Consider the following 14,644-nt stretch of genomic DNA (forward strand, 5'->3'; position numbering starts at 1 on the left):
CCTTTGAAAGAAGAAATTCAGCTGTTTTGAACACTTACAATCAAAGGAAGTGGTTTCCCTAATTACATGAACTATGTGAAAGCTCTCAGAATAGCTCTTCCACCCCAGGATTCCTTGCACTTTAGAAGTTTGCATAAAAGCTCACATGGAGAATCAGATGCAAAGTGTTTGATTCAAATTTTATTAGGCAGAAGTGAGCATACATTCGTACCTCTGGGTTTGACAGCTGGTTGGGTTTGGACCACAATTCTGGTTTTGATGGATTTCAGTCCTATACTTTAAAATCTTTCACTCTTCAGGTTCTCTGGTGAGACACCCCTTTCAAGAGAAAAGTGGAAATGAAAAAATGGAGAAGGGATAGAGGGGGCCTTTTGTGAGCTTTCAGTTGAGGATTCTTCACTCTGATTAGGCTATTCATCGTTGTAAAAATCCATCCTTGTACACAGCTTTTAAAAGAATGAGGGATTATATTTCCTCTCATTTTAAAGAAGCCATATATCTTAAAATATACATTTTGAAGAATTGGGATCTGAACTCTATAACTTTGGTATAATTCCAGTACCACCATTTCCTTCAACCTGTCAAAGTTCTGAATTCAGTACAGCTTTTCAGCAAAAAATCGATGTGTTCAGAAGGCTGTTACACCTTATGCTTTCTTTTTGTACATACAAAATAATAAAGGTATGTTAGTCTGAACTAAATAGTATATATAAAAACAGGCAGGATACTTCTAAAGGCTAAAGATCTGTGTTCCTCAAAATTTCCTATTAAAAAAAAAAAGGTTGTGGGTTTTTTTTGGTGGTGTGGGAGTAATGGGAACAAGTTGTATCATTAAAGAAGAGCTTAAAGCAGTATCAAGATAAATTTCAAATGTAGGTACCTACAGTTAGAGGCATCATTTACCCAGTTGAAATGCTTTGTTTTAATAAAACTCCAAATTTTGGCAAAGCAGAGTAGAATATTTCATTTGTTTGTTTTGGTAGGAAATGTCTTTATTTCTCAAACAGTTTTATTAGCTAAAAACATAGTTAGAGTTTAGCAAGAATTATGAGCCTCTATCCTCTAAGTGCTAGAGATAGGTATCTAGTCTTTACCTAGTTGAGACTAGAAATGATAATTCCTTGCCAAACTTCATCTGAAACTGATAGGACAGTCCCTGAAGGCATGATACACAGTTACTAGTGGGTGAAATCTTAATTAGCTATATTTGCCAGCTTTGCAATAGTGCAGAACTATCACACTTGCTCTTTATAAGCATAATTTCCAAATGGTCCTATATTCTCCCTTCAGAGTAAACTACAGCAAATTTATCCAGATTTGCTAAAGACAGAGATAATTGATGAAATTGGTGTTGAAGAGAATTCTGAGTCCTCTAAATTGCACCAATTCAAACTCAAGAAGGAAAAAAGCTGGAAGGGTTGTGGGTGCCTTCTGGATGCACAGGATCAGCCAAACTCTTTATATAGTTAGATTAATAATATGATATCACTACCTGTTTGAAGAGAAGAGAGATCTTTCTTTGGGTGCTTCTTTCCTACCAACAATGCATCTTTCCTGTAAGAGGTAATTATCCTAAGCTCCGTGTCTTCTTTTTCCAGGCAGAAGGAAAGACTTTTTCCCTGGAATCAGGGCACAGTGTCCCAGAAGCAAACACCCTCAGCAGACCAGTAGTGTTGCAAGTACAGAGTGCAGCACAGTAGCAGTACATACTGCAAAGCAAGATAAATGTTGCGTAGCCATGCAGTGCGCTGGCAGGGTACTGGCTGGGTAGGAAGGAGTTCTGCCAGTGCCTTCTAGAGACCTGTGTCTTGGGCAGTGAAGCATTGCAGTCAGCTTTGTTGGAGGATGATATTGTTTGGATGAAGGAGAATACTTAAGGTTATCCCAGCCTTAATTGTCTTGAAGGTGGCATAGAGAGGCACATTTGCTCGTGTATGGTCCTTGTTGGGGGTTGATTTCCCTCCATTCATAAATTAGAACAATTCTGAGATGAGTTTTGGCATACATCTGGCATTGGGAAGTGGGAAGCAGTGGAATACGTGATGCTGTTTTTCTCCCACACCAAAAGACGTGCTCTAAGTTTGAAAGTGCTTTGTGCCAGTGATGTAGCTCCTGGGCCCTGGATCTGGCTGCTGATGTCTGTTCGTTGTAATGGACTTCACCAGTGTAACCCTTGTCGTACGTGGAACAGTCAGTGTGTGGGGACTGTGGGCCCTGCTACAATAGGGCTCTTACAGTTTTATGGTTGAAGGACAGATAAGATACGTTAATGAAGAAAGAGAAAGCTAACTAGGTAGCATTTGTGACAGCATTTAGTACTGAGCACTTCCACAAGTGCTGAGCTCTCTGTTTTTCCCAGCACTGTTTTCTGCCTCAGGCAATGTAGGGTCAGATAGATCTCCGTGGAGCTCCACCAGGAAACTGCGTGAGATGCTCACCAGGCAGAAGTTAGACTGTGAGACATTTATACTTCTCCTTAGTGTCTCCTCCTATTGTTTTCCTTCTGATGTGTAGATCTTTACTTCATCAGACGTTTGAAGGAACTGCCTCACCTCGAGACCTGTCTGGCCAAACTGGAGGAGGGACAAATATTTTGGAGATACAATTTTTTTTTTTTCTGCGCTCAGGTTCAGGCTGGATCTTTCATTAGCTAAAGCGTATTGTCCTCTTAAGCTTTTCAGGTACAGCCCATGGGACAGAGGTTTCATTGTTACGCAGCACAATGTGACTATGGCCCTGAAGTTCCTGTGAGCTCATGAAATACGATGTTCCAGCTTCCTCTTTACTGTTTCATTTATTACAGATCCTCAGGAAGCACAGTGCAAAGTGATAGAGGAAATAGTGTGAGTGAGTTATTTTGTAATCACAAAATAGAGTATCTCAATTTTCTATCTGGCCTTTTAAGTGTTCTTAATTTCCCATTAGTTTTCTATATCGTCCTCCCCACATTTAATTCTGTCTGGAATTTTTCTAATAAAATGACGAAAGAGAAAATTAAGATGAAATCTGAAGGTACAGGTTACTGATATGGAAGTAGAAACTCACAAATGGAGAAATGGCAAAGCTGAATGTGGTTGCAAGATGTTCTTTCCCTTTACGCGTTTCCCCTAAAATACATTGTGGTTAAGTAGTGGAGTATTATTGCAGTAGTGTTGGTTTTGCATTCAACTGTCTATTTACTGCTTTTTCCTACATCTGTATTCTTTTAGAAATTGTGGTATGCTTGTACATACAAGTTAGAGAAGTTTGAGAATTAATGGCAGGTGTGACACTGATTTCTTCCAAGCAACTCTCTTAAGAGGAAAAAGACCTGGTTGCATGTGCTCTCTTCTGCAAACCATCATAAAGAATCTGGAAGGGGTCTCAGGCTTCACAATCCAAGTTTCGCTCACAATTCAGTTTTGCTTTTCCTGGTTGGTTCTAACTGCAGAGTCAAGTTTGCAGCATAGACGTGCATCAGGGTTGTGGTACAGCTGCTGGTTGTGTCGTAACTGGGGAAGGACCTGTCTTTGGGGCATTAGTATTTGACTGGAGAAGAGTAGTCAGAATTCTGGCTTAATTTGGAATCCTGATACAAAAGTTGTGCAAGCCCACTGCTCTTTGTAGGTCTGCTGTTCATAAAACTCAGAGCAACTGCCTTTGCAGGATACAGGATCAGTCTGTAAATAGTATCTGTCCCTCTTCTAGATAGGGTCTTCTAGATTTCCAGTTGCCGCAGAGTTCAGAGATGCTGGTATTCAGGTTATTGCCTTTTTAAAAATATCTATTTTGAGGCTTACAGCTTGTACTCATATATAGATGAAGTTAAAAAAAAAAAAGAAATGAAAGTTTCTTTTCTGAAAACAAGTTTAGTATAATGAGGAATAGAAATAGTTCTTAGTAAGCAGATGGTTAGAATTAAGTCAATATAAGGAATTCATCAAAGAAAAGCTACATCAGAAATATATAGTACAAAAGTACTAATAAATTTATTTTTGATACTAAAATTAATTTTTAAATATTGCTATTTTCCCCTAAAGTTCTTAATTTAGTCATTGTTTTATTTGAAGTTTTTTAGTCTTAATGGCAAAAGAATGAGGTTCCGTGAAGGCAGCGTGAAGAGCCCTCCCCAGAAAATAAACACTGGATCTACTTTAAATAAAAGTAAAAGCTTCAAATTTCAGGAGTTTTGTATTGTTTCACTTTTTTGACCATCGCTACCCAGTAGGGGTAGCATTTGAGCCAAGTTTCCAAGTAAAATTAATTTTTCAACTTAGATAAAGAAGAATAACTTTTCTGAAAAGCAGGAGAGGAATTTGTCCTGAAACCTTAGTTTTGTTGGGAATGGTGCCTCTGATCATAGTGGTCTAGGTGTTGACGTAGCCAGAGAGTGCTGAATTGCAGTCTGTGGTTCTGGCTGTTGCTTGATGTGGTGGCACTGGCTGAAGGGCGGTGGTACTCACTTGGAGAAGGGACAGGTCAGGTTTTGGTGCAGTGTGTGGTGTCCTGTGTTCCCAGAGGCTGTTCTTGCTTATTGTTAACCTAAAGTAGGTGAAAGGGAGATCTGCCTGTAACCTGAGGCAAGAGGGATGCTTACTGCTTAAGTAGAGAAAGAAGATGTGGTAAGTCACATTCCTATAATACATAGCGGTCAGAGATTCAAATTATAATGATGACTTACTTTCTTGAAAACCCCAGATCTTGTGAACTTGTGCCATGGCATAAGTAAATGTGGTGTGAGCAATGCTTCACTGGAGGAATCTCAGACACTTCAGCAGAAGAATTGTCTGTAACTAGTGATTATTTTCTCTCCTTCATTTTATGTCAGCTGGTTACAGCTAGAATTTCTGTGCTGAAAACTTTGTCTTTTCAAAGTAGGTGGTCTCTGAGTAGGGAGCAATTCTGTGGTTTTCTGTAGTACCCAAGGAACAGGTAATTTTTGAGCGATAACTGAGGGGAAGCCTTCTTCAGAGCTACTACAGCTGCTGTTATCTTTGTTGGAGTCTTAGTGATAACTGGTCAGCAAAAGCCACTGTATAATGAGATTAGACTTGTTCTTCTAAGTTCTCTTATCCAGATCCCTTACTAATACTCTGTAGACCTCCAGGCTGAAAATCAGTGCTCTAGTTGGATAAATACGGACTTAGTCCAGATACCTCTTTGACATTATTTTCTCTTCTGATGTTCCTAAGCATTGCAAGAAACTTCGTTGAAAGGGGTTTGGCTTTGCCCATCACTGTCATACCAGTATGTCTTTCCACAAGGCTGATATGAGATTTGTAGTGACTTTGATCTCAGAAATAGTTTCCATAGATATTATTCCATTTGTTGGATTTGAAAAAGATTAAAATGTTGCATGTTAGCCATGATACCCATGGTATTTTTGGCTGGAGGAGGAGAGCGGAGTGGAGTGAGCAGGGAGACAGAAAGTTTTCATGTTTCATTATTTCCTGGTATTTTCAAAATGTTGTGGGTTTTGCTGCTGTACTCCATATTCAAAGTAAGTTTGTGTTCAGAATACATGAGAGGAAATGGAAAAGTTTCCTGACATTGAGAGAAGAAATTATTACTGAAAACAGACTGCTCTATAGGAGCTCAGGTATTTCAGATGTGCTGTGCAGTCCACACATCGATTGTTTCTACTCAGTTGCTGGTGTTGCCTTGCAGTTGGAGACAGCTTCTCACTGTAAATTGACCTGAATAAAATATTTATGATATTGCTTATTTCTAAACTCTTACACCATTACAAATACATAGTTTGTGTTTTGAAGGTTCTACTAACTGTGAATACGTATACATAGTATCTGTGCTTTGTAAATAGTAATGTAGTCATAACTCAAAATGCAATTTTCAAGCTTATTAAGCATATGTAAGGATTTTCTACAGACAACACAGTTATTTAATTGTATCCCAGATGATGTGGCTTTATTTATACAGCCTCTTCTCTTTTTAACCCCCTGTCATGGGGAAGACCAACAGCATGATCCTGCAATCACTTGGTTACTTCTGGGTGGACTGTATTTGCTCAGCTGAGGTCCTGCAGTGGCAAGATCAAGTCAGTTAGCTTCATCTAAATTCTTTTTACTGTATAAGGCAAAGGGTCTGCTGCCACATAGCAAGGAAAAATCTTCCTTTGATTTTTGGGAGGGACTAACTTGCTTTCCATGAGCTGAGCAAACCTTTATTTTACAGTATTTTGATAGGGATGTTCTGAATTCACTAGATAGTATTTCTAATGCCATAATCTTCAAATTGTCTTTAAAACTGCAAAGTTAGATTAGTATGAAAGGTTACTGGAGATTGTGAAACTCAGTTTTCTTTTCAAATGGTCAATATCCAATATATTTTACTACCAAAAAAAAAGGCTACAACCCAGAAGTCAATGCAAGGTATTTTAAATTGTCTGTTTCTGCCACTGCATTTCCAAAAATGAGAATAAAAATTGTGTGGTGATACAGTACAGCAGATTTAAAATGACTATAAGACAATTGTATAGCAATGAGAATTTGTTACTTTCCTTTATTTTTCCACTTTTAATCTCTGGAGCTTCAACAGCATAGGACATAATTTTGGATGCAAATTTGATGCTTTGAAATGTGCTCAATCAAAATTCTTTTAAATACATGTTTTGTATGTCATAGTAGATGTACTTAGAGGAATGTAATTCTGCTGTTTACAACATTGCTGGTGGTATCAATCTGAGAATGTAATTTAACCCTTATTTTCTATGTGGTTTACAAAACAGTATCCCAATAACACTGAATATATAAGACTGAATACATAAATGCTGAGTTTTAACTGCTCATTAATGGGCTATAGAAAACACCTTTTAATAGGGTAAGTGGTCCTCTAAGTGAATACAAAAAATGAACCCCAGCCTCACACAACTTTAAGTAAGATGCAGCAATAGTTTTAAGTAATGCAAGTGCCTTTTGAGATGGGTGACAATAGGTTTGTGCTGTAAGAGTGCCACACTCATCAAAACATGTGATAACTGTTTATTGTAGTTAAAAGATCTCACTGAGGATTCTTTGATTTTGCCATGATGATGTGCTTTTCTTCCTGCTTTCTTATTATCAAAGACAATTTGATAGGTTTAACAACCATTCTCTTAATGGGATTATCAGTGTGCTTTGCTTATTAATAGCTTTCTTTTTGGAGACACCAGAGCACAAAGCCTTTATTTTTTTGTTACAAAACTTTGAGAAAGCAGATGAAACAGTAGGCAAATTCCTAAGGTTTTGGTTTGTATCTGCTTGATTTTCTTTTTAATGTTCCAAACTGTAGCAGTTGAATAATATCCCTGCTGTATAATTCTTCTTAGGAGTTTTATATTTCTGAAACTCTTTAGGTCTTCCTTTATTTATTGCATATTTTGACTTGAATGTTTGTCACCAATAATAGATTGTGGCATGAAAATAATTTAGAAGGAGCTAAATTACATAAACTGTTTCCATATCCTGCTCATTAAGAGCTATATTCAGTTTAACTTTTTAAAAAGGATAGAAAGAATGAAGTAATGAAAAATAATTTGCTTTGGGTAATTTCTGGATGCTGTCAAAACCTCAGCATTATTTTCAAAGAATCTCCATGGCATTGTATAATATTTATGTTAAAACATGTAAAACATAAATATCTTCTGGAAAAGTATCTGGTTTTTTTTTTTTTTTGGCTTAATGATTTGTCAGCATTACATAAAGAAATCATAAGCCTGTAGTTTTAGTTGCTGATTATTTTTCAGACATATTATTAGACAATGTTTCGGGCTCCTTTACCTAGGGAAATGAATCTTATATGATAGCTCTGCCTCCCTCCTTCCAATAACTTCTGAGCTAATTTACTCTCCTGTTGTCAGCTGAAAACAAAAGTTTTCATAGAGGAGAGAGGTCCCCCACACACCCAATAGATTAAAAAGTGTATTGTAAGGGGCAGTGTAGTGTATTAGACATCAGTTAATTCACAGGAAAGCATTTCTGAGGTATTGGTAAGCTGCAATTTTAATGGACAGTGAATGTATTTTTCATCAGAGATCTGTAAATAAAAGTTTAGGATTAATCTGTGTTAGCATTCTATTTTTTTATTTGATTTGATTGTCAGAATCATTTTAATAAAGCATCATCTGGCCTCTTCTAGCTGCCCTTTTAATAGACTGTTAAGACATGGGAGTTGCTAAGTCACAAACCTCCCAAGAACATGACAAAGGTCAGAGCCTTTAAACTGCTACAAGACTTGGAAAAAAATCTTTTTAAAGCTGCCTTAAGTGTGTGTAAATACCTCCTTAATAAATGTGACAAACATTTCTTTGGAAAAGTAAATAACCAAACTACTGCACAATATAATAATAAATATTAGAAGGCACTTAAGGATTGTTGTATTAATCAGATTCCTTGAGTAGCTAACCATTTCTAACCCTGTAATTTTGCACAGAGCGACAGTGCTTCTTGCTGTGCAATTAACTGATTTATTAACAGCAGAGTTTGTTGGCTGCTGGCTGCCTTGATGGCCTTGCATTTATTTCCCATGTACGTCCCAAACCAGCAGGCTCGGGCCAGGGTAGAAGGCAGGCAGTACTTTGTCCTCCCCAGCCAGCTGCTCCACAGGTACCCAGAAGAAATGGTGATTAAGTTGCTGTGGGACTGCTTTGTCCAGACTTGAGCAAAAGAGTCTTTTGATGCTGAGAAAACACTGTAGACAGATGTTCTTTTGCAGATCCAGCTGTGCTGGTGGAATAAGTTCCTAGCTCAAGCTCTCAAATCATTTCTCTTGACTAGAAGTGTGAGTTTAACAACTTTCCAGCCCATTTTCAGGGCAGAGAAGAGTAACTCCATCAGAGTGAGTAGATTGTTCTTTGCTAACTTCAGCTGAATTGGGACAGAGCTCTGACGAGAGCAGCTGGTGTGAGGAGCTGGCAGGCAACAACACAGCTGTACGCAGAGTGCTTCAGTCCGCAGCCTTGCTGCGTCTGCGGCTGCAATTAAAGATTTGACGATGAGGCCTTTTCTGCGTTCCGGAGTAGTGCCAAATCAGCATCGGATGGCCATTGCCCACACCTGCAGTCAGTGTTGACCTTGAGGATGTTTTCAGAGCTGAGCTGCTTTCCGTTCCCACCACGTACTTCAGTGGGCCTTGGGTCTACTGGTACCAACGCGGTGTTGCCCTGAGCAGGAGGCCTCCCAGGAGGAGCTGCTGGAGGCTATTGGGGGCCCTGTCCAGTTCAGGCCTTCGACTGGCAGGGTGGTTTCTCATGTCTTGATCCACATCTTGGTGGATCTGTAGGGCAGAGTAGGCATAAATGCAGTGACAGCAGGCTGCTTGGTGCTAGCACGTGGTGTCCCTGCGGCTCAGTTTGCCCGCTCATGCTGCTGGCCACACTGAAAAGCCGTGTGGATGGTGTCCACTCAGAAATTGCTAAATAGTGACAAGGCCAAGAAGAGAACCCTAATCTTACTTGCGGAAAACATTCAAGATACTAGTTACTTCTTCATAGCTATTTGGACTAGAAGGGTGAAAGCAGTACTAGCAGCTCTCAAGGCAGCTGTAGTAGAGTGTCAGCCATAGATGAGGTAATTGACATTTTCACTTATGTCAATAGGCAGAGATTAAACAGGCATAAAAAGAAATTATCCATTAAGCACTGTGATCCAGTCCATGGTTCATAGTACCCAATTAGTTTGTACACTGAGGGATTATCTGAGTTCCTCCTTACACTGTAGTTGTGTCACGAATAACTGAGTGGATTTGATTTACAGTAGTGCTACAAGAACCAATAAGTGAGAGTTCAGTTAAAATGTTTTTAATGTAATTTGCTCTGACCTTGACTTCTTTATAAAATTCAACCACTATCAAGAGTGTGTATTAGGTTTGTTTAGACTTCTGAATCTCTTTGCCTTCAAGAAGTGGTATCTAGTCTGTTGTTCCCTTCAGCAGCACTCAGGCAAGGAACACCATTTCAACCATGCTTGTGGTGTAACTACAAGGTTGATAGCTTTAGCATGGTTTGTTGATCAGTAACAGACTGTGACTAAGCTTATCGAGTGTCTAAACACAATATTCAACACCATTGCAATCACCTTGTGTGTCTGAAGAAATCCAAAAAGTTTGTATTGGTGTGTTTGGGATGTACCTTTCCTTCAGCTGAGCATCCTCTAGTTCTGTTTCAATCCAATATTAAAAAAAAAATATATATATATATGATAAAGTAACCCAAGACCTGTTACTTGTCATCACCATGGCTTTAGAAGGAAATTGATGCTCATTTAGGTTATATAAGATAGATAGCACTTACCAAAGGAAGTGAGTGTGTCATACCCAAGCCAGAGAGGGCTGCATTCTTAAGCGGCCTCCAGGTAGATAGATGCATAGTAAGATTTTCTTCCAGGCATCTAGGAATTTGGGATTTAACTAGGAGTTTGGTGCTTAAAGGTGATTCTAAATGTTTTCGTAAGTGCCTAAGAGGCCTTTGAAATACTGGTCTATAACCACCACTTTGTAATTTGTTATATGAAGGTCACGATCTTTCATTGAAATATGGCACTTTCTTGTCAAAAAAAGTACAAAAGCTTCAAAGATGTGGAATGACTTGCATTTGGTTCTCGCTGTAAGGAGTAGGTGTCTTTAAATTGCCTAATATATTTCACAGCTGATCTACAGCAACTGAAAAGAGCAAAGCATAAAAGGAATAGTCTAGAAGTGTAGTGCTAACAACAGCAGAGTGATTAAAACTGTTTAGAAGGATTTCTTTTACAAGTAATGGTCCTTAGAAAGAGTTGGCAATTTCTTCCTTTCTGGTTCCTAATTTGGGATATCTATGAGCAATTAGAAGGTGCCTTTCCTTATGCTTAGATGGAAGCTTGCTTTGGTGTCTGTTAAATCCAAGTTTAGAATATGAACGTCAATTTTGAGATGATGTTAATAGCCTCAGTTGACACAGCATTTCTTCAGACTCCTGGAACGTGATCTCAGTGTGCAGTATACTGTAAATAAGATAATCTTGGAAATTCAGAAATAATTATTTCTAAGCAATGAGAGCAGTTACAGCCCCTCCTGTTGCCCAGTGACTCCCGTGGGGCTCTTGGGGGCTCAGCAGCCTCTCATGTGGGGCTGACAGCAGGCAGTGGGCCTGGCTGCGGTGGGGCAGAGGGCTGTGCTCCTTGCCTGTGCTCATCCCAGGGTGGTTTTGATCAATCTCCCAAAGATCTGTCGAGTGCTACTTCTGTGGCAATAACCTGAATGCCTCATGCCACAGGAAGGTTAAATGGGGGGCCAGTCATTTCAATTCTTTAATGGCCTATTTTGGTACATACGTTGTAAATGCCAGCAAGTAGTGTGCGCAGTGTTTTGAATACTTTTAAGTACTTTTTTTGAATACTTTTTTTGAATACTTTTGAGTATTAAGATTTTAAGTACTGTTCAAGAAAATATGGTTGATTAAAGAAAAGACAGCCTAGATAGTTTGTCCAATGATGCTTGTGGCCTGGTGTACCTGTTTCATTTCTAACAGTATTTAGGTAGACAGTCAAGGAGTACTGGGTCTCCTGGTTATCCAGCAGGAGTGCTGGTAGGAACTAGAGGACATTCTTCAATTTAGTATTTCCTGAAGAAGATTAAAGTGTACTACAAAAATTTTTGAAGCGTAGGGGTCTCTGCTAGCTCACGTAGGTGGAGTTTTTGAATGAGTAGGCTGTCATTAGTATCCCAGAGGATGCTACCGAAGGAGGTTGGAGGGTGCTGCGTGTACCACGAGCATTGCTGCAACTGCAGGGGTCTGGCGCAGAGCAGGTGGAGGGCAGAGCTCCTGCTGCCACAGCCCTGCCTGGCCTGGCAGATCCCGTTCAGATCCTGCAGCTGCCTGTAGGAGTATTGCTGTTCATCTGCAGGCGAGTCTTCCTACGTTTGCTTAGATAGCTGCCAGTTAAGCTCTTGGGTGGCCTTGCAGATGAGTTGTGGCCTGCAGTGTGATTTACTGGGAACAGCACAGGTTTTAAAAATGATTTTTCTGATACTGTCTGTAAGTAATGCATTGTTAGAGGAAAAAAGTATGTTATATATCTGTATTTGCACAATACTTACATTTGTTTAGAAAAAAATGTTTCTAAAATATCTTGAATATTTATTTTAATACACTATAGAGGTAAAAAGAGGTAAAACTGTTGTGAGACCTCAAAGGAAACATCTGTCTTTTTCCCTCAAAAAACAGGGGGACTACTTGTCTTAATTTATGTGGATACATTCTCATTTCTTGCAGTCTCTCTGTCAAACCTAGAAGCATTTTTCAAGTGGAATTCAAAGATTCTGTTTATTTATCCGGGTTTTTTAAACATCTGCAGCCTTCTCTGAGAAGCAGTTTCAACTGCACCGCTGGCTATTTGGCAATGTCAAGCATGCTTGCTGTGCATATTCGATTAGACTCGACAGCGCATGCCTAGCAAACTCCATGTCTCCAGTAAACATCAGATTGAGCTGTGTGTGCACGGTATGCTCCAACAGCCTGGAGCTCTGGACTTATTGAACCCACAGAGCTCTGTGCACAAACACAAATTCTGGATAGAACTGCTACAACCCTGCCAAAAATCCTGGGTCTGTCTTTGAAGAAAATTTTCCAGAGCCTTCAGTTTTTCCAAACTTATCTTCTACATCTGTGCCTTGGTCATGAAAGAATTGTATGATCTTTTTTCCAAACATACTAAGCATTCATGTGCCAAACTATCTCATGTGGTTTTTGAATGCCAATCATTTGTGAACAGTCTTTCCTATATGCGTGTGTGTGTGTATATCCATGGGGGTCTAAAATAAACTAATATAGTAAATGCACTGTTCTTAATTGCCTACCTTTTATGTTTGCTTGTTTTCAACAGGCAGAAATACTCAGTGTGCTCAGTCACAAAAACATCATTCAGTTCTATGGAGCTGTCATTGAACCTCCAAATTATGGCATAGTTACAGGTAAGCATTTCTCGTCTGACCTTCATCTTGATTCTGTCAAACTCTGATGTTAGGAAGTATTAACTTTACCCAATTCCATTGTTTTCTTACTGTTTTGGCCTCCTTTGAATGTTACAATGCTCAGCACCACCTACCTCAACGTGAATGGGAGTGCTGGAAGTGGGAACCATACTGCTAGCAGTTGGATCCCGGGGCATTCTTAATGCCCAAATTCAGCACTCCTTTAGATGGAAGCTTTGACTGTGTTTTCTTACCCTTTTCTGAGATTTTCAAAAGTTCTCGCAAGCACTGTGAAAAGAGAGAGAGAGAGAGCTTGAGGCTGAGAGTCTGCTCAGAGCAGAGTTGCACCATGAATTCTGCCTGTACTAAAAAAAAACCATGAGAATCTACATTGTGAACTTCCCTACCATAGGAAGAGCTTGAAACAGAGTCAGGGATTTATTAGACACCATAAGACAATTCCCATTATTCACTAGAACCTGGGTTTCATTCATTCTTGCATTTCTAGAATTATGTGGAGGTTATTTTTAAGTGTGTGGTAGTGGCGGTGTTTTTCTTATGACCCTTTTAAGCTTCCTTCTCTTATCTTAAGAGTTGGTACAGATAAAAAAAAATACATTACAGATGATGTTTTTGTTTTTTTTTTTTTTTACCTTTTCATGTACAGGAGAAACTAGGTAAGACGGTAGCAGAAAATACACCTAAAGCAAAGAAATCTACAATCTGCAGAAACAATGTTTGGAGAGAGAAAAAACATGAAAGTGTGGATCAGGGGATGTCTTTCAGTAGGGCTGTAACACATCAGAGAATTTGACTGTAAAGAGTAGTGTACTGACAAATGCATCTGTTAGAAATCTAAGGGTTTTTAATGAAGATTTTTACCCTTGGCTTCCACTATTTACTTGTCCACTTTGTGTACATGATTATTGGGCTGATGCTCAGCAAGCACTTTTCTGTACTTTTCTGTTATCCAGTGCATACAGTGGTAAAGAAGTTGGGAATGTTTTTCCTGATCATTTTTACAAAAGAAGAGAATTCCCTTGACTCGATCATAATGCTCTTCTTCAAAAAGGACTTCTTTACTTTAGGCATAGAGGACATTTATCTCATCACCACCACCTATATAAGGTTTGCATGTGACACAGTGTAGTATCAGTTTGAAATGCTGCCATTTAGTTTTTTACTGTTCTCAGAATCTTTATGAAAGACAGGTTTGGAGCAGGTATTAATGTACTCAGCTCTTTCTCTTCCCATACAACATTTCCAGAAACCTCTGATTAGAGAGGCAACCTTCAGCACTGCAGTTCTGTTTGTGTGGCCTCAGGCATAGGGTTGGTGCAGCTGCCAGGAAAAGGCATTACTATCACAGAATTGTCTAGGTTGGAAGAGACCTCAAGATCATCCAGTCCAACCTCTGACCTAAGACTAACAAGTCATCCACTAAACCTCGCAACATCCTTATAGTCCTCCCGAGTGGCCCGCCCTCTTCTCCGAAAAATTGTAAACCCTCTTTTTTCTCCTAAGCTCAAGCCACAATTCTCTGTTCAGCCAGGCCGGTCTTCTTCCCTGCCGGCTCGTCTTTGGGCACGTGGGGACAGACCGCTCCTGTGCCATTAAGATTTCCTTCTTGAAGAGCCCCCAGCCTTCCTGGACTCCTCTGCCCTTCAGAACCACCTCCTAAGGGACTCTACCAACCAGTGTCCTGAACAGTTCAAAGTCAGCC

General features: G+C 39.4%; 1 protein-coding gene across 5 annotated transcripts in view; it reads left to right on the forward strand.

Annotated features, from left to right (window-relative positions):
- MAP3K20 (mitogen-activated protein kinase kinase kinase 20) overlaps window positions 1-14,644 on the forward strand; it is a 92,599-nt gene that overhangs the window by 16,760 nt on the left and 61,195 nt on the right. For all 5 annotated transcript variants that reach the window (XM_068685694.1, XM_068685699.1, XM_068685697.1 and 2 more), the window contains exon 3: window positions 12,834-12,921. In XM_068685694.1, coding sequence (XP_068541795.1) covers window positions 12,834-12,921 — 88 coding nt within the window. The remainder of the gene's footprint in view (window positions 1-12,833; window positions 12,922-14,644) is intronic.

The sequence above is a fragment of the Anas acuta genome, chromosome 6 (genome assembly GCF_963932015.1).
Source record: "Anas acuta chromosome 6, bAnaAcu1.1, whole genome shotgun sequence".
NCBI lineage: Eukaryota > Metazoa > Chordata > Aves > Anseriformes > Anatidae > Anas > Anas acuta.